The sequence below is a fragment of the Myotis lucifugus genome, unplaced genomic scaffold (genome assembly GCF_000147115.1).
Source record: "Myotis lucifugus unplaced genomic scaffold, Myoluc2.0 scaffold_118, whole genome shotgun sequence".
In the NCBI taxonomy this organism is placed as follows: domain Eukaryota; kingdom Metazoa; phylum Chordata; class Mammalia; order Chiroptera; family Vespertilionidae; genus Myotis; species Myotis lucifugus.
Window position 1 is genome coordinate 1872130 of NW_005871166.1, and position 24115 is coordinate 1896244.

A 24115-nucleotide genomic window follows, 5' to 3' on the forward strand; every position below is an offset into this window, starting at 1 on the left:
ATGTCCTCTAACCCGCCTGCACGCTGAATAGAGCACACATAATGCTGAAGGTGGTGACTTTAATCAGCTACACAACACTCAGACCTTTTCCTACTCCCATATGTTTAATCACACACATCATCAACTGCATTTTATAATTAGTAGCAGCATTGTTACAGTTTATTATGCAGTATTTTATCATTTTAACTTTTAGTGTAAGTTGACAGAAAATGTTACTATAATCAACGCTTTTTTTTTTCTTAAAGCAGTTAGCTACAAGAAACCATATTTAAACCACTACTTAAACCATATTCACATTTACCAGCCTAAGAGAAGCTTTTCAAATGATGCAGGCCTCCGCTTCATCAGAAAGATTCAGGGAGAAAAAAAAAACATGACAAAGTTATTTGTTGTTCAGGAACAACAAAAAGAATTTATAACTGCAACTCCAATGTTCCATAAATACTCCCTATAAGTCACCTTCTAAAATCCTATATAATAAGAGCCTAATATGCAAATTGTTCCCTCAGGTGGTCGTTCGACCAGGAGACCAGGAGACTAGGAGTTCGACTGCTGGGGCATCGCGGAACATGGTGGGCGTTGGTGATGCGGTGCTGGCAGCAGGTGGCAGTGGAGGCGCTGCTGGCCCCGATAGGCCCCGACGAGAGCAGGATGGTAGAGCAGGTGAGTGGGCGGCGCCAGGGCCAAGGCAGGTGCGAGTGGGGGCCCAGGTGCTGCCCAGAAGCCAGAGGTCAGCTGGAACCTACCCTTCCACGCCAGATGCTCGCACTTCTATGGCCGGCCAGGCCTAGGGACTGCACCCATGCAAAATTTCATGCACCGGGCCTCTAGTATATATATAATTAAGCCAGCTATAAAACACAACCCCTGAAAGTTTAGTGTCTCAGGAAAATCCTCATAGAATATTTGGAAAGCATGGCTTATACATAAAATACATTATAATTGTGAGCAACTATAAAAACAACAGTTCGAGATTTATATTTTAGGGAAAAAAAAAACAATTTATTTTAAGTTAAGCGTCTCTACCTAAATGTATTTTGGTATCAAACAACTACAATTAGTGATGGGGCAAAATGCATCCATAACTATTAGTTATTTACAAAAACTATACAAAATTAGATTAATTATAACATCGACTTATCAAAGCTTCCTGAAATTAATTTTGCTTTTGGAAAAGTATCAAAAGTCTTCAAATTCAGAATGACAGTCTTTATTATTTTTAATTCATGGAATTATAGCACATCAGATCATCAAGCAAAAACAACAGACGAACATCTCTATGATAAAATATTCTCCTCTTCCCTATAGCTTGGAATGAAAATGAAAACGTGTTCCCTTTTTAGTGAAGAAAAACACTTCAACAAAGTGTCCAATAAAAATCAAATACCTGTCAGAATGGCTTGTCTATTGGAACTAAAGCTGGGCAACTACTCTACATTATTAAAAACTGACTTACATTAAGTCCTTTTTTTCTTTATTAAGTAAGTTTTTCTCAGACATTTCAGATCTCTAAGCCTTACAGTAAAAAATGTTACTCGGTTTTTACTAGTAAATCCACAACCATAGAAGGTATATATCTTCAAGATAATACATATTTTCAAGGTGCATATGAGCATAACTAAAATTCTTAAATTGTTAACAAATCTAGGAGCACTAATTTAATATTTCATTGCAAAATATAGGTGGTCTTAAGAGCAACATTCTTAGTCAATTTTTCTTAAGCTGTTAGGCTTGGTACCAAAATATTTAAAAATTAAGAAAAAAATTACCATGACTCTGCTAATGGCTTTTCAGATATTAATCTGCAGACAAGCTAAAATACTTATCTAACAAAGTATCCAATTATCTAACAATATTTGTCATGAACTCATAAAACAATAACACATATATAATATAAAAGTAACATCAACAAAAATAGCCATAGGAATTTTAGGTCTAGATTGAGTTTATCTAACAAGGGTAACATGAGAAATATCACGTAAGACCCAAATAAATTTCAGATACGAAGTCATACCATGTGGCTTTGTTCAAACACACCTAAAATTCAGGTTCAAATTAAATAATTAGGCTGGCTTTTTTATATCACCAGCTTTCATCAGGGCTTTAATGGCTCTTGCCCTCATCTCAAGTTCTAGCAGCTCCAGCTGCTGTGCAGAAGGCTGAACATCTTCTGGTGGAGGAACAGTTAGGGTAGCTGCTTTGGGCTCCTTTGGGCTAGACTCTGCCAGTCCCAGAATCTCATTCACACTTTTTTCAATGTCTTTCTCCAGATCATCTATCTGACCAGCTTCACTCTGGACTGTATTTTCTGGGACCTCAGGAGCAGCTGCCTCTTCATTGCATGGGCCTTCTATGTCGCTGTCATAAGCATCTGCATTTATACTGAGAACATCACTATCTTCCCCTTTGCCTGTAACAAACAAAAAAAGTGGGAAAGAACCATGTAATCTAATTGCCTTAGTCAAAATTTCCTTTCTATTTATGCTTAACGGGCTTCTTTGACCCACACCTCCCACCATGGATCCCCCATCCCACTGACTCCTCCACTTTGAAAACAGATATAATTTAATGTAAACTTTAATGTGTTTTTCATTCCAATTTAAAACATGTAAGCATTGGGAAATTTATACCATTATATGGAGTTCTGTGATCTTTTTTCCTAAATAAAATATCGTAAAACTTTACACCACAGTGAAGCTTCTACATTACAAATTGAAAACTGACATTGGAAACCCTTTGGGGATAGGGTACTGCTTATTATTGAAGCAAAATTCCATTCTAGAAAGAGTTTAAAATACTTTGCTTTATAAACTACAAAAAAAGGGAAAAAATCATTAGTAAGCTGGACCCCATGTACATTGCAATTATCCCAAATCTTTTCATATGCTTTTTCCAACACTTTGTTCTAAACCAATAAATTAAAAGAGAATGCCTAAGGCCATTTTCTAAGATAAAATACGTTTTCATCAAGAGGATTATAATTAATAAAGTTAGTACACCATAATTTTTAAAAATGCATTTGTTATAAAACTTCTATATCTGATGACAAGTGAATATAAATGCAGATTATAGCTCTCAGCCACTTGGGCATTGGACATCACTCAAATCCAGGTGTCATTTACAACTCTGAGTGCTCATTTATACCTTCAATTTATTTATCTTTTAAATTCTAATATATTTTAAAAGTTATGATCCCCAAAATGTTAACTTTCTTAACTTCCTTATGATAAGGAAAAGTTATTTACAAAACAGGTTGATCAATGAAGAAATTCTGATAATAGAAGGGATCAGCTTCAAAAGTCAAAGAGACATCATTCAGAAGAGGTATTTTTCATAATCCAAAGGACACAAAAGGACCAATAAGTAAAAGCTACATAAATGCAGACTATAATTCAATATAGAAACAAGTTTACCAATTAGATAGCCAGGATGATACGGAGGGGATGAAGCAGAAAGCATTAATGACAACAATAATGATGGTAGAAATAATTACAAGAGCTAATATTTATTGAGCACTTACTATTACTAAGCACTTCTCTATAACTCTTTTATGCCAAGATAATATTAGACACTCATAATTATTATCCCATTTCATAAATGAGGAAACTGAGGGGCAGAGAGTTTAAGTAACTTCGTTCACAAACTAAAATGGCAGAAGCAAAGTCAAACCTGAGTATATTTTGAAAATCTATGCACTTAAACATTCTATTCTGCCTCCCAGATCTTAACAGAATCAGAATGACCACAAGCTTCACAGATTAGAATGCTGGTTCAGGCTGAGTATATCTTCTTCTCATAGGTCTCTTAAAGCCACCTGAATAAATTCAACAGGGGTCCTCAAACTTTTTAAACAGGGGGCCAGTTCACTGTCCCTCAGACCGTTGGAGGGCCGGACTATAGTTTAAAAAAAAAACTATGAACAAATTCCTATGCACACTGCACATATCTTATTTTGAAGTAAAAAAACAAAACGGGAACAAATACAATATTTGTATTTGCATGTGGCCCGCGGGCCGTAGTTTGAGGACCCCTGAAATACAATATGTAAGATACATAGACCTACAAAGTATGTGTAAATATGAATAAATAATAAGAGAATGAAAAGACAAGCCACAGACTGAGAGAAAATATCTGCAAAACACATCTGATGAAGGAATGAAATCCAAACTATAGAAGAACTCTTGAAACTCATCAATTAGAAAACAAACATCCCAATTTAAAAATAGGGAAAAGATCTGACGAGACAAGTCACCAAATAAGATATATGGATGGCAAAGCATATGAGAAGAAAATCAACATCATATGCCATTAGAGTGTTACAAAATAAAACTAGACACCATTACACACCTATAACAACAGCCAAAATACAAAACAATGGAGCACCAAATACTAGCAAGAATTTGGAACAGGAATTCATTCATTGTTGGCGGGAATGTAAAATGGTGTGGCACTTTGAAAGACAGTCTGACTGTTTCTTACAAAACTAAACTTGGTATTTACCCAGAGTTACAATTATGTCCACATAAAAACCTGCCTACAAACGATTGTAGCAGCTTTTATTCATGACTTGGAAGCAAACAAGATGTCCTTCAATAGGTCAGCGGATAAACAAAGTGCAGTGCATCCAAACAATGGAAAATTATTTAGCAACAAAAGAAATGAGCTATCAAATCACAAAAAGACATGGAAGGACCTCAAATGCACATTGACAAGTGAAAGAAGCCATTGTAAAAAGACTACATCCTCTGAGATTCTAGCTGTATGATATCCAGTAAAGACAAAACTAGACAGTAAAAGATGGGTGGTTGCCAGGAGTCCGGGGGAAGGATGAAGAGGTGAAACTATACTCTAATGGTACTGTAATGGTGGATACATGTTATTATAGTTATCAAAAGCCATAGAATATAAAACCCTAGGAATGACCCCTAATGTAAACAACGGACTTCAGTTAATAACAATGTTTTAATACTGACTCATCAATTAAAACAAATTTTCCACACTAATGCAAGATATTATAAGGGAAACTGGGAGAAGAGGTGGTGAGTGAGTGAGTATATAGACACTCTAAAGCTATTTCAAAAAACTAAGAAATAATAATTTTTAAAAAATTAAAGTCTGTTATCTGTAAGCTCAACATAAATCAATTATATGATGTGGCAACCAAAACTGCTCATTAAATCATAGACTAATGGTGGGGGATGTGTAAAAGGGTCAGGAACTGATAACAAAATCTGACTGCAAGCCTAATGTTGACTATCTTTCCTTTGGTAGGAGCACTTCTACACAAGAAGGTACTTTTCCCAATGAACTAGATAAAGCACAGAGGATTCAGAGGGGATCCAAACATCCGATGAAGGTTTGGAGTTTGTGACCGCCAAAGCAGCTGCCCTAACAGTATGTATGTCTAGGAGCCTATGAAACAGAATGTTTAAAATGGGTATAATTAAAAAACACAAAAACACATGAAAATTAACACTTCTCTCAAAATACTGAATCAAATTATTTGTAATTTCATTCTTGACAAAACACGTAAGGCATTATGCATCTAAAAGCCTTGCCAGTTAATTCATTATTTTTTAAATCTAGAAAGTATCATATTTAATTGCAACAGAGGGGCTTTCAAAGGGTACAAAAACAGTGTGGGCTAACAGCCATAGAAAATGTAATTTTCACCCTTTCCTTTAACTACTACTCATAGAAAGAGACAAATTAAAAAGCAGAGTTGGAAAATATTAAATTAAATTTAAAAACACAGGGAGATCCTGGACAGTGTAGTTCAATTGGTTGGGCGTCGTCCTATGCACCCTAAAGGTTGCCAGTTCAATTCTGGGTCAGAGCACATGCCCAGGTTGTGGGCTCGATCCCAGGAAAATGGTTCAGGAGACAGGATTTATGTCTCACTCTCACTTTGATGTTTCTCTCTCTCCCTTCCTCTCTCTCTAAAAATCAATTAAAAATCTTTAAAAAAATAAAATAAAAGGAGGGATGATCCCATTTGGTGTCATTGTTGGTAATAACTTGTGAAAAGCTCAAAGGAATGAGAAAAGAAATGTAAATTCTTAAGTTGCACTGATGGTTACACCACTCTTTGCTTCACCAATTGCCGAACTGGACAGCATTTTCCCAGAACAGTGTTTGAAATCCTTTAAAGAAGTTAACTCCTTTTGAGAAGCTGCATTCTGTGAATACAGCTGATCAAGGAGGCAACTAGGGTTAGGAAGAAAGGAATTAGACTCAAACTTTACCGGTGGTACATATGCTTCTCTGCTTCCAACACCAGGCAGCCCTGTAACACTTTCTTCCCAGTCTCCCTCAGCTTTCTAGCGCTCATGCCTGCAATTTAGACATACAAAGGAAGAGGCAGCACAAAACATCTGCCAATCCAGACAGTTACTCGGCAGCACGTACATGGTAGGCATGGAAAACTCTTGGCCTACCAATGCTGCTTAATTAGCTGATAATCTTTATTCTCTTCTTTTACAAAGCAATAAAAGTCTCTCTGGTGGCACTTTTCTCTACCTTTTAAATTTTATATAAATGTATTTATTCTTTGAGCTACTGGCTGTGAAGTTCTTTTTAGCAAAATTCAACATTAAAGCTGCAAATTCATTTCTTTTTATTCTAGTCCCTCTACTTACTCAGTTTTGCCTCCCCTAGTCAGTACTACCTTAGAACAACAATAACAGCACCAACAAGAACGAAAATTAATTGGGTTTTTCCATTTATCTCTCACTTTAAGGATTCAAATGGTCTCATGTAGTTTTATATTTAATACCTTTACTAAACAATGGTAATGTTATTTTATATTTTACCCCCTTTTTAAAATATATATATAATTTTTAATTGAGAGATGAAGGGAGAGGGATAGACAGAAACATCGATAGAGAGACACAGCTGCCTCCTGCAAGTGCCCCTCACTGGGGATTGAGCCCACAATCCAGGCATGTACCCTGACCAGAAATTGAACCATGACCTCCTGATTCATGGGCTGATGCTCAACCACTGAACCACACCCGCTGGGTGCAATTTTTCCTCATTAAAAGTCTAATTTTCAATTTCTTAAAGCTCTTATTAAGAAGATAATTCTCAAAGATAATTCACTAACTCGTGAAATAGAAGGCCAAAATATAATTGCATGAGGCAACTACATTTTTAAAATAAACTAATATGTCAAATTATAATGCTGTATATCTGAAACTTAAAAATGTTATAAAACAAGAGATTTTCAATCAGTGAGCTGCAAGAATTTTTAAAGCATGCAATACCTGACTATTTAGTCAGGGGCACTAACCTCTTGTCCCTTAGACTGTCAAATAAAAAAATGACAACAGCCAACACAACAATAGCTGTCCAATGTGAATGAATGAAAATTATACCTTTTTCTTCTGTGAGATCGGGGAAAAAATATAATCTTTTTGGTGCGTCGCAGAATTTTAGTAATTAATATATGTGTGTCATGGGATGAAAAAGGTTGAAAATTGCTGTTAAAAACCAATGTTATCTGAATAAAAAAGAAAAAGTGGCCAGATCTGAGCCTAAGCACAACAAAACTCTGCCTGAGAAAACTAATGTAAAAGATTCAGAATAAGATGTAGTACACGCCTTATTGATTTCGATAATTTTATATGCCATATGGTTGCATATTTATTTTTATGATTATACTCATATGTATGCATTCCAAGGAACCATCATATAATTTAAAGACATTTTAAATCAAGTATCTTTTCCTCTAATAGAATAACAAAATGCAGAGTTAGAAAGAAATTGTGTATTTCATCCTGCTTCCATTAAACAATTTAAGAAACCAGTTATTACGCACTCTTCCCAAGTGAAGACACTGCACTAGGCACTGGCGTTAACAGAATCTGACAGCTCGAAAAGAACTTCAAGATCAAGGCCAAACAGCCAAACATTTACTCGAGTCAGCTCTACAACAGTGTCACCAAGTGGCCGTTTATTATAGCCTGTTTTCAAACACCTTCAGCAACAGGAATGTATTTCAGAAGGCAGCCCACTGCATTTTCTGTTACTTGTGATTATTTGAAATATTCAAATGATAACTTTATCTGCTGGCCCTATTTTTATTCTCGAAAACAATATAGATCAAACCTAATCACTCTTCCATTTAGCAGACCTTCAAATATTTTCAAGTGATTTCAACTTATCTTCAACCTAAATACCCACGTTTAACTTAGGTATTTCTCATGTATAATAAAAAAAAAATGTATCCTGCCCTGGCCGATGTGGCTCAGCGATTATAGTGTTAGCCCACATACCAAACGGTCTCCAATTTGATTCCCAATCAAGGGCACACACGGGGGTTGCAAGCTGGATACCATGCTCCGGTCCTGGTGCATGCAGGAGGCAACCAATCAATGTATCTCTTTCCAATTATGTTTTGTTTTTGTTTTTTCTTTCTCTCTCTCTCTCTCCACCCTCACTCCCTCTCTTCCACTCTCTTAAAAAAAAAAAATCAATGGGAAAGTATCCTTGGGTCAGGATTAAAAAGAAAAGTTTTACCCTAACAACTTCCAAGGACAAGAGCTTAATTCTTTAAGTTACAAAGGAGAATAATTTTCAAAATTACACATATTCCCCAATTGTAAACTTTATAGCAACAATTTGAATATAGATCATTATTTTAATATTACTGAATGTCTTAAGCAAGTTTATTTAGATAAATAATAGAAAAACTCATTAATATTAGCAGAGATTTGATATTTTAAAAATATTTTCTACCTTTAACAAATAGCAGTTTTTATTTTAATGACAACACAAATAACTAATTTAGGAAATTTATATAAACCATTATTATTTTAAAAGCTGAACAAAATCTTTTCAATAATACAAGCCTTGAAATCCTCCAGAAATTAACGTAAGATCTCAGGCTTGCATATGTAAATGTGCATGTGTATACAAACATAGCTATGCTAAAGACAAAAAGCAAAACTATATCTGGTGTTTCTTTTACAACTGCCCTCTTGCTAAAAATGAATGACTCAGGAAAATAACCTCAACAGAATTTCTATTTTACTACAATACCAATCAATCCCCAGTAGATTATATTTATATTTCAATAATGTTTGCACATGGAAGGTGAATCTTCAGATATTAATCCTTTATTAAAATGTGACAGAAGTCAGGGTATAATCTATACCCATCTTTAGCAAAACCAGTTTTATAAATGTTATTTCCTATCAACAAAATCAATAAAACCAGTACTAAACAAAGAAATGCCAATTTCAATTTAAGTAATTCATAGTTAATATTTAACAATATTTGAATATTTTAGAAGCTGAAAAAAAATGAAAATGTAATTTAAATAACCTGTCAGCTTCATACACCATTAATAGGTCGTACAGTAAGATTTATTTTATTCTGAAAGAGCAAAGGGAAAATTCAATGCTGCTTTACATTTTGGTCTACTGAACAAAGGGTTACTTTAGTAAGCAAGCTTCAATGAATTTTCTTAAACAGCCAAACCATTAAATAAAATGACAATGCATTCACAAAAAGCATTATATTGTTTTTATTGAGCTCACTGTGAGCAAGAATAGCTAGCTGTGCAAAAAAAGTTAGAGAAAATATTAAATCAATTTTGAAAGTTTTGCATATTAAAAATAGGCCACATTAATTTAGAAAAAAGGCAATAATCTGTATTGAGCCTACCAGAATTTCTATTTCCAAGCAAGTTACTTATTAGCTGGTTCAGATTTCAGCTATACAAATATTTATCTGGGACAAGCTCTACATAATTGAATCGTCTAGGTAATTTATGTTTATCCCATTACACAATAAAACATTTTATATTTTAATCATTTTTGTAGACATTTTTCTAGAAGACTTATTTCCCTGCTTCCTTTAAAAAAGAGTTGAAATTCAGTTTAACCATTTCCTACAGATTTGGTCACAACATGAACTGTATTGCAAAATGGAACTAATATGCTCTGATCTCAAGGTTTTTTCACCTCTGCTTACTGTCACTTACTGATGATCATGTGTTTTTGACAGTTCTGATGCCTCAGTGAGAACCGAAGTGGCCTATAAAACCTCCTATGCATAAAAGCTTTGTGGTATCTGGCTACTCTGAGTCCTTTTTCTCTCCCTCTCTGTCTCCATGGCTGGGTTTCAAATGACTGAAGTTACCATAAGAAAACTAAAGCAAAACAGGCTGTTGACACTGGGAAGGGAGTTCTAATGACTCCAGGTGCTTAAACATGGGAGCAGAAAAACATCTTCCCTTAGAGGGCGGCACTGGCTACTTTGTACAACGAGGTCTCCATTCTTTCTTCCCTAGAATCAGCCTGACCACTCCAGTTTTTTTCTGTCCTTTATATGACATTCTTCTCTCCACAGATGGTCTAACCTCCACACTGCCTGCTCATCTGATGCAGAGTAAAAACAAAGGCAGAAGCAACGGCAATGTTGTCCAATTACACAGATAAATGGTGCAAGAGCTATAAGACTATGACTACATTTTATGAAAGTGATGTGTGCTTTGCATTATTTATATATGGCAAATAAATGTAAATGAAAACTATGAATCTGAGTTTATGTCTGTGGGGGGTGCTTGGAAGTAGTCAGAATACAAAGACATGATTTCGTCTGGCTAACAAAAAGAGGACTTCTGAAAAGCAATGGTATTCTCAAGGTCAATCAGAAATATTTATAAACTCAACAGTACTTAACTTAGAATTACAGAATATCTAGGCTTTGTTCTCTCTATATATAAATTGAAAGAATCACAAAATTCATTATCCAACACCTTTTCAATTTGTTAATTAAGCATTAGTAACAGACCACAGTTAAAACAAATTCTGCCTAAATAAATTGATAACCTGATTCTCTCCATGAAATGTTCTTATAACTCAAGTTTAAAAAAAAACTATTCTAAGTTATCAAAGATTAGTTGCTTACATCATAAATATTACAATCCTCTTGGCTGCAAAAGGTTATCACTGCTCTGAAGTATTTTTAGCAGGAAAAAGAAAAAATGTGATTTTTGAGTAATAAAATTTTATTTTTACTTTCAATTTTCCCATTGAGGATGTGAAGAAACAAACAAAAAATATATATCTAAAAAATTAGCCCAGTTATCTACTTGGCTCAAATAAACCACAAACTGCCACTTTACTTCTGGTAAATGGTAATGTCAAAAAATACCGACTTATAGAAAACAATAAATAAGGAAGAAAGTAAACAAGGAGAAGACATCTCTGCAAAAAAAAAAGAGAGTAAGTTATCCCATAAGATTTCTTTTTTCCACATACAACCCACAGCTACCAGTTAACATATCTCTGATATCTACAACTAAGGATATGTAATAGAGATCATCAAATTAAAACTATTTAAGATGACAACTTTCTGGTGGCCTCTGTAACTACACATCACTAAGGCAGAACCACTCTGGGGCTGAAGGATTCATGAAATAAAGGATGTATTCTTTACTCTTTTGATCTTGAATCAAATAAACTTTTCTGTCATCTATCTGTAAAATAAGGTGAGCTGAAAATGTATTATTAGTGCTTATAATCTTCAGGTAAATGCTATATAAAAATTAAGTACTTGATTCATACCTTGTTTTAATTCCAGACCTTCAGGTTGCTTGTTCTCTTTTAGGGATGAAGAAGAATCTATACAGATGTCTTGTCTGAGGAATAAAAATAAATAAAAACAATTGTTAAAACTACAGTCAATCAAATAATATTTACAGCTCAATATCTAAGAATTAAGTTAGACACTTGGAAAGGCACACTGAATTTTCTACATCCCCAGGGTACCATTCAGTGCAGCGGTCGCTAACCGGTGGTCCGTGGACCATTGATGGTCCGTGAGGCCGAAAGGTTGGCGACCGCTGATTTAGTGTACTCTGGCAACTCAGAAACATGTATACAAGGGTCAGAAAGAGCAGCTCTAAACTACCACCAATTTAAGCAGTATACTTCTCTGTGAAATCAAGGGGCAAACCTGAAAGGAAATGATGAGATAACGTCGTCTCCCTTCTAATACCCTGCACAGTAGCTAATGAAGAAATAAGTCGCAGATGAATCCAATAATTTATCAAGTTCAACTGCTAGTTTAATGGGTACTCTGGAATTCAAATTATTTTATATTCACCTAATTTTGTAATCCAAATGGAAAATACATATAGATTAAGTGTAAGATCATGCCCTAAAAAAGTTTTGATTCACCATGTTCTGCAACAGAGCTGCAAACTAAACTAGTGTTCCTTCTTAGAGGGTATTATATCATCTTAATATTGATACTACAAATAGTTTTCAGCGGAAGTCAAATTAATGAATTTCATATATTCAAAATGGCTATTTTCTTTAAAATAAATACCCATTACCTTCTGAGAATTTTTATACATACACACCCTAAAACTAATACACTAAAAGTATTTAGGAAATTTTCCTACTCAAACTATCTACTTAGTAACAACAAATTCCTTAAATAACCAAAAGATAAAGACATAATAATTTTGTTGAGAAGTTTGTAATATTCTTTCCAATCAACATAATTAGAACTTACATGTTTGTTACATATTAAAACTCTAATACAAGCACAAACTCAAATAGGGACTACAAAATAATTTGAATTTGGTATTATCATCTGAGAGATTTATAACTGTGATAACTGTTTTCTGTATTTCTTTCTGTCTAATGCCAGATTTTATTCTTTCATCAGAATGACTGGCAGAACTCAACAAGGATATCAATAATATTCCTTGGCAACCCAGGGCAGAGTGAATGCCAATATACTACACTAGAGGCCCAGTGCACAAATTTGTGCATGGGTGGGGTCCCTTGGCCTGGCTGGCCATCGGGGCCAATCAGGGGCCACGGGAGGTTGGGGGGGAGTGGGGGGGGCCTGGGAGATTGGCTGTGGGAGCGCACTGACCACCAGGGGGCAGCTCCTACGTTTAGCGTCTGCCCCCTGGTGGTCAGTGTGTGTCACAGTGACTGGTTGTTTAGTCATTCAGTCGCTTAGGCTTTTATATATATAGACTAGGGGCCCAGTGCATGATTCGTGCATGGGGGGGAGGGGGTGTGTCCCTCAGCCCAGCCTGCCCCCTCTCACATACTGGGAGCCCTCAGGGGATGTCCTAGTGACGGCTTAGGCCCGCTCCCTGCTCCCCTTGGGGAGCGGGCCTAAGCCGTAGTCTGGCCTCCCTTTGTGGAGGTGACTGGGCTGATCAGGGGAAGGCACCAGCCCATCACCCCGCTGCTGCAGCCACTGCAGTCACGCAGCCAACAAGGTTTTTTCATCAACATGGACTCCAGTCCCTTCACCATGAAAAAATGTCAACTTTCTTTAGGCATTTTCAAGATGTGTCTTTCATATAATAATTTCTTTATTATTTTTTTTATCCTCACCCGAGGATGTTTCCATTGATTTTTAGAGACTGTGGAAGAGAAAGGGAAAGACAGAGAGAAACATCAAAGTGAGAGGAACGCTTTGATTGGTTGCCTCCTGCATGAGTCCTGACCTGGGCCCCGCCCAGAGAGGAGCCTGCAACCTAGGTATATTATATGCCCTTAATCAGAATTGAACCCAGATCCTGCCATCGGCAGGCCAAGGCATTGTCCACTGAGCCAAACTGGCTAGGGCAGGATATGACATTTCTTAGCCCTCCAGCAGCGGACCTCCATTTTTTTCGCCAGGAGTGTGGTGAAAAACCCTAGATCACCTTTTTGGATTCTTATTACCTAAGTTATTAAGAATATTACCAGTGGCATACAGGGAGCTTAGCCAATGAGCGGTCAGAAAAGGTGTTTCCTCTGTAGTTCACACCAATCACCGGCTTGGCCCCCCCCCCCCCAGCCCAGACCTGACGCCTCTGGCCCAGGCTTTCAGGCCTGGGAGGGGACCCCCAGACCCCTCTGATTGCCGGCTCCACCCCCTGTCCAGGCCTGACACCTTGGCCAGAGGCGTCGACCTCCATTGCCCTCTAATCACAGGATCGGCCCCTTGCCCAGGCCTGACACCTCCGCCAGAGGTCTCAGGCCTGGGCAGGGGACCCCCATCTCCCCCTGATCACCGGCTTCTGGGGCTTCTGGGGCCGGCCTGCGGCCCTGGATCGGATCCGATCACTGGCGGCAGGCAGGCGGCTTCTGGGGTCGCACACAGGGGCCTAGATGGCGGCTCTCGAGCTGGCGGCTGCGCTGTCCCGCCTTGCCTGCAGTATGCAAATTAGCCGCCATCTTCGTTGGTGGTTAATTTGCATATCGTGCTGATTAGCCGATGGGCGGCGTAGTGAAGGTACGGTCAATTACTATGTTTGTCTATTATTAGTTAGGATAAAGAACTTTCTAAAGAATAAAGTTAAAATGTACTACCTCAAACCTTATAGTCAAATTAGATTTTACCTAATGAAAGCATTAGTCTACATATCTTCCTTTAAGAGGAAATGTTTTTTCTTACAGTCATGATGGACACTGAATTCTTCTTCTAAACATATACAACTGAATTTACAAAAAATGGTTTGAACAAAAACATACTGTAACATTACCGTTAAAAAAAGACCATGAGCATATGAAATACACTAAGAAGGACACATCACCCATGCAATATTCTAGCTGAGAATGTATAACCCAAAATGAAAACACTGATTAAAGATCAATGTTATAAAAGACAAAGAGAGGCTGTGGAAACATCCCAGGATAAAGGAGGATAAAGAATCATAAAAATTAATCATTATATTTGACATGAGACTACTGAATTAGAGGGGGAAACACTGTAAAGGACATTTACTAAATCAAATGACAAATTAAAATACCAATGGTAGATTGGATAAAAGTACTGTACCAATGTTGAAATACTGAAGTTGAATTAACTAAAGTTACACTATATTGTGGTTATATAAAACAGAATACCACCATCCTTAGGAAAAGCATATTGTAGTATTTAGGAGTAAAGTATGTAACTTAGTCTCAAATATTTCAGGAAAAAACACACCTATATAAAGAGAAGGTGTGCAAATAGGATAAAATGTTAATGATAGGTAAACCTAGATAAAGAGTATATGAATGTTTCTTGTAGTAGTCTTATCCTCGTGACATTTTAATAAGACTGAAATTATTTCGAAACAAAAAGTTTTAATAGTGCAACAAAATGAATTATTTTATACATTATTTTATTTTCTCTGTGAAAGTCCCTTGGATTCCCATCAAATAAAACTAAATCCCTCTATAAAAATTCTCTGCTTTTATAAATAATTTACTTTAGTGCCCAAAATGAACTTTTACAATGTTCTGTTTTATCTTAAGGCTGTTGAAGAAACTCAATCGAATTTCAGACAGTAAGTCCAGTGCACCACCTTGTGTCTAAAAAGTGAAACAGTAGATGATTTTATACCAGTATTATCTGAAGTTGAAAAAAATTTCAGAAAATAGTTTGGAACTTTAAAATCTAGTTAATTTTTCCAAGATGCAGACTTTAAAACTACAATTATATACAACATTCAGATTTCTCTAATACAATTTAAAGATCTTCGTCAAAAAGCGTGAAAGGCAAGATATATACAAAAAAAGGAAATGTCTTAAAGTATAAGAAAGCTACATGTACATATGAAGTATTTCTTTGCTAGTTCTATGAAAAATTTTATAAAAGTTACCTCTAGATGATAAGACAAACTAAGTGTTAGAGTTAGGAAAACTAAAAAAAATTTATATTTAAGTGATATTTTAATAAAACAGTTTAAAACTATGTAAGAATTTTATAACAACTGGAGAGAGAGAAGTGAGAGAGAGAAAGGGGGAAGAGAGGGAACACTGCTAATGCTGGTTTGGGTTAAGAATCTTGCAATGATATTTTGTACCTCTTTCCATTAAGAAAAAAAAACCCAAAAAACTTCATTTTTTATTTTTCTAATTCCCTTCTCTAACCTGCACTGCTCCTTCTTAAAGAAGCTTAATTTACAATCTTGGCCTTGAATTATAAGTGAATCCTATACCGATCTCTGGAATTTAAGTGCTCAAACCAGTATCAGTCCAAATTTCTTTATTTTACCTCAAATATAGTTCTACTCTTGATCCTTTCTATCACTCAATTAATTTGTTTTTTTTAACTCAGAATAATACATTGAGGAGATTTGCAGAACTTAAGAACCACATGTGAATTACTACAGGTTTAAAAAAATTTTCTAAACAGAAAAAGAAAGTCAATTTTTTGTTAATGATAAATACTGAGAGGATACCTAAACAGAAGGATAAAGAAACAGGACCAAACTAGCCAGATTCTTTCCATTTTAATTTTTTAAAATAAATAAATAAATAAATTGTGTGTGTGTGTGTGTGTGTGTGTGTGTGTATTTTATTGATTTCAGAGAGGAAGGGAGAGGGAGAGATAGAAACATCAATGATGAGAGAGAATCATTGATCAGCTGCCTCCTGCACGCCCCACACTGGGGATCAAGCCTGCAACGTGGGCATGTGCCCTGACCTGAAATCAAACTGTGACTACTGGTTCATAAGTGGGCACTCAACCACTAAGTCAAGCCGACTGGGCCGCAGCCTTACTTTTAATATGAATCCATAGAAAAAAGCTCAGTCTCAACCTACTCACATAAGCCATTTCCAGTTTGGGCTTATTTAAATTGCAAAAATATGAGTTCAAAAAAATAGCCCTCTGTATTTATACTATGTGCCCCAAAATTTTATTGTTGCTTATCCCACAGCTAAGTGACAACTTTTTAGAAACGCCTCTTTGAGTTTTTCCAAATCATTCAACTTTCCTCTGTTACATAGATACTTCATCAGTCCATACATTTAACTAAAATTATGCAACTAAGATAATTGAATTGGAAACAAACATGAGTGACTCTTGGTAAGCAAACAGTTCAAAAGGTGAGAGAAGTACACAGGAGGATTAGAGAATTAACAAGTTTAGTGCGTTGTGAACATTAGTGAATTTATTTTTCAAGTGAAACAGTAAGGGCAATTACTACAATGAGTCAGTTAAGTGTTAAAAAAAAATGTCAACTTCAAAAAGTGATGAGGGAATAGCAGAAAAAAAGGAAAAATGCCAGCTAACATCCAACCCAGTGCTTGAGCAGCAGGATGAAACAATACCCTGACAGAAAAATGATGAGATACTTTCAAAATCAGGTTTCTGTAATATAAAGCATACAAACTTTGTGTGTGGGTTAGGGGGGGGGGGGGGGAAGGGCAGTTACAAAACAATGCTTCCTCAGTCCCTCAAAGTCCCCCTGGGGAGCACAGCTGCAGTTCACACGAAGATCCCATCTAAAACCGGAGAAGCTCACTCCCTTCCCTTCTAAGGGATGTTCCAGAGCAGTGATGGCGAACCTATGACACGCGTGTCAGAGGTGACACGCGAACTCATTTTTTTTGGTTGATTTTTCTTTGTTAAATGGCATTTAAATATATAAAATAAATATCAAAAATATAAGTCTTTGTTTTACTATGGTTGCAAATATCAAAAAATTTCTATATGTGACACGGCACCAGAGTTAAGTTAGGGTTTTTCAAAATGCTGACACGCCAAGCTCCAAAGGTTCGCCATCACTGTTCTAGAGATTCCAATCTGCTTAACATTTAAACTAAGTAGGTCAAGATTTGCTTCAAAGTTATCAATTTGGCAGAAATTGGGAGGATAGAATATGAGAAGGGACATAGTGGGTGGGTGATAGATATGCAAGGGTTCATCGTACATTGAAAATTTCCCTAACAGAGTTAAACAAACGAACAAACAAATAAATAACTAGTACAAAACACCATAAATCTCAGAGTGGGTAAGTGAGCTGGGTGAATCCCAGGGTGAATTTCTCAAGTGTATCATTCCCAGCAAGCCCAGGTGTCGGGTCTACCTGAGGCCTATTTTTGTATCCACTGATAAAAATGCTTACTTAAATCAGTACTGTAGACTTATGCTACCCATTAATCCAATTTTCCAAAGCACAGTAACTTCTATTCAAATATTTTATTCCACTGAAGTTTAATAACAGCAGTTAGTTCCAAAATCCACTGACAGTTACTGAGAGTTTAGCATTTGGCTGAAAGCCATAGCCCCTTTGAAAGTTACTTATATTTAGATATTCAAGTAATATATGTTACTTGTGGAAACAAACCAAATCCTTAGTACTCTACAGATAGCTGAGCTGAACCCCTTGGACAGCCCTAACTCATCAAAGAGAACATGGAGGTTTTATCCTTATTAAAAACAAAAGGTGGCAAGCAGCTGTATCATGATAGCTCAACAGGAAAACTAGTGCAGTGTTAATCACTGGCTTTTTAATAAACAAACAGCATCAGAGCTCTACCACGTATTACTGCCAGGTTCAGCAATAGAATAGTGGTCATAAACCCAAATCCTAGTTCTTGCTCTCAGTCAGACAATGATCAAGCCAGAGGAATAGCCCTTTATTTTCAAGAATAAACATCTTAATGAACTATGCTGTTCTTTCATTTTAACATCTCTAAAGTGCCTAAACTTACTATAAACAGCAGTAAACAGCAAGCTACTCATTTTAAATGGTGGAATAACTTGTAGACCACTTAAGAAACATAACTATTACAAATCATTAAAATCTAGTATATTGTAACTGATAACCAGCACATTGTAAGTAGTAACTTGTTTTAAATGACATCAACTTGCTCTTTTCAACCACTTATATTTTAAGAATACTCATGCATGCCATTTTAAGCAAAAGCACTGACATTTCAGATTTACAAAATGGATAATTAAATGGAGATTTAAAAATAATCCCTACCCAAAATTTTTTCACTTCACAAAACAATTCCCTGTGAAATTTTATTTGCTATTTAAATAGTCTAGTGAACATGAAATGGTTCAATTTATATGTGTTACTTAAAATTCCTAAGACCTATTTAGGAATATCTAATTTTTTTAAAAGTTAACCATCCAAAATTGGCATTGAATATTTTAGAACATATCCATCCTCTGCTAAGAAAGTAGCAGTGGCTAGGAACAATGGTTTCAGGACACTCCTGCTCTGCGGTGTGCTTTATTTTGAGAACCCGGATTTTAAAATTTCTGTATCTTCTAGAACTGTGACATTATCTCAACACTGCTTATTATCTGTTGGGAAATACAGCTTTACTTCTACTGACATCTCCCTCAGTATCACTTACTAAAAGCGTATTAATTTAAAATTCATAAAAAGTTATTAGAGCAATTCTAAAATATTGCTAAGATTTCCCTAAAGTGTTTGTATTTTTATTCTTTATACATAAAACTTCAATCCTGATTATTTTATTGCGCTATTCAAGACTTAAATTTCATTATAAACATATTCCTAAGAGCATAATCACCTTGCATTATAGGCCAAGTTAATACCTGTTCTCATTTTTAGTGCTATTTTAGCTACAATAAATCTTCTTTTCCAGCAGCACATCTACAAATGGAGATAGCAACTAAACCCAGGCCTCCATATCACAGTATTAACTTAAAATTGTAATTTTTGTTAAGCAACTGTCATAATCTGTAACATTTGCAAATCTTGTCACAATACCTAAAAATTTTAAAACACTACAAAATCACTGACACTAAAGATTTTAGAATACCTATATATTGTTTTATAAACTTAGACATTTGCTTACTTAAGGTGAACTAGTTAGATTCACACGTCTCCTTCTTCCTTCCTGATCTCAATTAAATTGCTCTCCAGTTATTTCCTTAACTCAGCAATTTTTAACCTTTTTACATCTCATGACACACATAAACTAATTACTAAAATTATGACCAAAAAAATAGGTATAATTTTGACTCATTCACACTGAACGGCTATTGTTGTGTTAGATGCTGTCATTGTTGTGTTAGCAGTTTTATTTGACAATCTAAGGGAAAAGAGGTCTGTGCCCCTGACTAAGTAGTCAGGTATCTCATGCTTTAAAATTTCTTGCGGCACACTGGCTGAAAACTGCTGCCTTACCTAGATCCAAGAGTTTATCTATGTTCTAGTTTTTACAAAGACCAAGTTAATGGATTTGTTTATCCTTTCTGTTTTCTATTTCTTTAGTTTTAATGTTTACCTTCATGTTTCATTTCCCAATTTCCTTTTGGTTTGTTAATTTTCTAATTCCTTTAAGATCTGTACTAAGTTCCTGGACTAGCCACAAAATGTATCTAACCCAGTGATGGTGAGCTCGGCATGAAAAACCCTAACTTAACTCTGGTGCCGTGTCATATATAGAAATTTTTTGATATTTGCAACCATAGTAAAACAAAGACTTATATTTTTGATATTTATTTTATATATTTAAATGCCATTTAACAAAGAAAAATCAACCAAAAAAATGAGTTCGCGTGTCATAGGTTCGCCATCACTGATCTAAATCTTTCCTTTAAACTCAGCTTTGTGATATTAACAGTCAAATGGAACACATGAACTCTAAATGGATCCTGGACCAGAATCAACCACTTAATTAATTAAAATAAATAAATATACTATAAAATAATTGTTTTAGTAATTGGGGAAATTTTACATGACAATACATTCAATGACATCATTTTAATTACTGTTTATTTTCTTATGAGTGATGATCTTGTGGGAGACTGTCCTTATTTTTAGGAAGTGCATAATGAGTTGTTTAGGCATGAAATTTTATGACATCTACAACTTATTTTTAAATGGTGTATGGGCTGAACTGTGTTTCCCCCCACCTCAAAATTCCAATATTCAAGCTCTGACCTTAGTACCTCAGAAGGTGACTGTTTTGGAGACACACCCTTTACAGTGGTAATTAAACTAAAATAAGGCATCATGGTGGGCCCTAATCCAAACTGACTGGTGTCCTTATAAGAGATTGGGACACAGGGAGAGATATCAGGCAGGGCCGCACACACACAGGACATCCACGTGAAGAGGCAGAAAGAAGATGGCTATCTGCTAGCCAAGGAGAGAGGCCTCAGAAGAAAGGAACCATGCCAGTACCTTGATCTTGAACTTCAGGCCTCTAAAACTGTGAGAAAGTAAATTTCTGTTGTTTAAGCCAGCCAGTCTATGGAATTTGCTACAGAAGTCCTAGCAAACTAATACAAATGCTCTGAGGGGAAAAATGAGAAATATACAAAGAGAAAGCAAAAACAGAAAATGTTACTGTTGATGAATCTAGGTGGAGAGTATATGGATAGTCATTATATCAATCTTTCAACTTTCATGTAAGTTTAAAATTTTTCCAAAATAAAAAGTTTGGGTAGGAAATTTCACCAGAAATGTGTATATGTGTAAAATTAGTTTGGTAGGGCTGCCACCGGCTTACACAACAGAAATTTATTTCTTACAGTTCTGGAGGCTAGAAGTTATAACAGGAAATGAAATTGTCCTTTTTTTGGTAATACTCGCCCTGTAATATTCTATTAGAGATGACAAAATACTCAAGATTTCAGGTTAACTATGTACTACTTATTTATGCTACTGCCACTGGTAAACTCTTATTTGTGCCACTACCTTTGCAAAGAGAGATACAAGTCAGTCTTTGGCATTTACCAAAAAATAATTGCTTTAGTCAAAAATCATCAACAGATGCTAAAATTAGTAGTGACAGAGCAGAATTATCTAGAAAAAAAATTAGCATGCTGTTTCTTGATTAGTCAGTGTTCTAAAACTTTAGGGATTTTATATCATAACTAGAGGCCTGGCGCACAAATATCATGCAAGAGTAGGCCTTCCTTCCCCCAGCTGCTGGCACCGGCTTCCCTCTGGCACCCGGGGCCTGGGCTTCCCTCGCAGCCCCGGCTTCATCCGGAAGGTCATCCGGAAGGTTGTCCAGAAGGACATCCAGTCTCATTAGCATATTATGCTTCTATTATTATAGATAATCCAATTATACATATCTATATAAAATAAACCACCTGATTATCGTATCTGTGAGATGAGGCAATTACTGCCTAATGTTAATAAGCATGAAGAAGAATTCAGTGAAATAATGTTCTAAGTCATTAACATAATGACTGATAGAGTAAGTACTTAACAAATAGTGGGTATCACTATTCAAATTCCAAATGAGAGATGTGATTCTGCTTCAAGTTGACATTGCTGTTGTTCTGTATCTTGAGTAGCTATTTAAAAAAATCACCTTAATCCTGTCAGCAATAAACTTCATCCTTATATATACCAAAAGAAACCAATCATTACAAGTAAAGTAAATCAATCTTTCTACACTGTTTAATTATATAATACACAGAAAAATAATCATTCTTCAGGTAACAACTCACCAAAGGAGTAACAAAAACACTTTAAAATGAAAAAGTTTTAACTTACTGACTGACTAAATCAGATCCCTTCTTCGAGCCATCATCTGCCTCCTCTTCCATATCAGAGTCCATTCCATTGTCACCTTATAAATGAAACAAACTATTGAAAGCATGCTTATAAAATGTCACAATAATTTAATTTTAATCATTACATAAAAAGTGTCATCTTTAAACATGATGAAGATCAAAGAACTTTAAAGTTTATAGGTTACTAAGAACAATGAGATTATAAAGCAGAAAATAAAATATTTTAGGAAAAAACTTTGCTTTCTCAAAAACCAATTTTATAGTATTTTGGGTAAACATTTTTTATTTCATTTTATTATTGTATACAAACTTATGCTCTTACCTATACTCTTGAGATGGAAAAACCACACATACATTACAAAGTCTATTTTTGAAATGCTCTTCTGGTATGTAAACTATATTTCTCTGAACAAACAGAATTAAAAATACTTTTCAATGATTACCCAATAATAAAATTAAAGTAATATTCAAGTAAGAAAAAGAACACCTCAGGATTTATTCTGAATATAGTATTAACTAAAAAGTTATTAGAATGGAGAAATATGTATTCTTACCCTCAAGAATCTTCAATATTTTTTTTTCAGATAGGAGTTCTAACTGTTCTTGGCATAATTTTTTAATTTCTTCTACTGAACAGTTCTAAAAAACAATGACATTTCAAAAAATGCATTTATGTAATATAATGGCAATGTAAACTAGGAAGCAGCAATCACTAAAAAGTCCAGTTAGCAAAACTTTACAATAAAACACATTAAAAGCCACATAAATCCTTTCCTTGGATGAAATCTGAAAAACTGACAGTTAACATGTGAACATTATAATTTATCAAACTTGATGAGAATTTACAGTCATGCTATCAGGAAAAAACAAACCAAAGAGTAATTAGGAGCCCAGATATTATCAACAGCATTCTACTTATGTCAGGTAATTCTTCTAAAGGTTTAAATATTCAAATCCTGGTTCTCTATCTTACATATATGATTTTGAGCCTAACTTGTCCAAACCCTATTTCTACAACTCTAAAATTAGAATAGCATGTATTACTCTGAATAATTTTCAGAAACAAATACATGAAAACATTTGTAAATTTAATAAAATATAAGCCACTACCAAACATCATTGAATACTGTTACACAGCAATGTATTATCTTTTTTTGTTTGTTTATTTAAAGTGTTACAAATAGTCTCCTTTTCCCCCCATTGACCTCCCCCTGGCCTCCCCCACACTCCCGGCACATGCCCTCACCCCCCTGGTGGCTGTGTCCATTGGTTATGCTTATATGTATGCATACAAGTCCTTTGGGTTGATCTCTTACCCTTCCCCCAGCCCTCCTCTGCCTTCCCATTGAAGCACCAGAAAGAATCATTATACCTCTAACTTAATTACTAACAATGCCTGCATTTAATAGAATTATTTCCAGAAGGTCAATAAATTCCTTACCTAAGCACACTAAATTCACCCATTTTTTTTTCTTGGCAAATTTTTACATATACAAAGCCATTTACATAAACTCCCTTTTCTATATGTTTTTAAATAGCTTGTTTTAGTTGAAAACATCCAATTATAATTTGCATTAAGTAAGCCAACTGCTACAAAAAGGTGAGTAATTTCTTTATATGTGTATAGTCTGGTAACATATGTAATGAAGTACCTTTAACACGTCAGGCAGCATTTTCTGTAACTTCTTCTCTCCGATGATACAGAAGCACTGCTGAAGCATTTCTTTTTTGTCTGATATGTAGAAACTAACTGGTTTTAATGACACAGTCAGGTCCAGACCACCTTCTTCAAGATCACTGTGCTCTGCCAAGAATAATTCTTTTTCCAAAGTTGGTAAAAGATATTTGG

At 35.3% G+C, this 24115-nt stretch overlaps 1 protein-coding gene across 1 annotated transcript; it reads right to left on the reverse strand.

The window, feature by feature from the left end:
- Positions 1-1188: 1188 nt before the first annotated feature.
- On the reverse strand, positions 1189-24115 carry CAAP1 (caspase activity and apoptosis inhibitor 1). The gene is made up of 5 exons (XM_006093526.3): positions 23919-24115; positions 22821-22905; positions 22247-22322; positions 11577-11650; positions 1189-2410 (listed from the first exon to the last, which is right to left on the reverse strand). The coding sequence occupies exons 1-5, from the start codon at positions 23985-23987 to the stop codon at positions 2064-2066; spliced, it is 651 nt and encodes a 216-aa protein (XP_006093588.1). The 5' UTR covers positions 23988-24115; the 3' UTR covers positions 1189-2063.

Excerpts from the sequence above, each read along its gene's own strand:
- CAAP1 (XM_006093526.3), bottom strand. The coding sequence starts at position 23,987 with ATGCTTCAGCAGTGCTTCTGTATCATCGGAGAGAAGAAGTTACAGAAA. Across the intron at positions 22,906-23,918 it reads TGCTGCCTGACGTGTTAAAG|AACTGTTCAGTAGAAGAAAT; the intron begins GTACTTCATTAC and ends ATTGTTTTTTAG. Across the intron at positions 22,323-22,820 it reads AATATTGAAGATTCTTGAGG|GTGACAATGGAATGGACTCT; the intron begins GTAAGAATACAT and ends TTCATTTATAAG.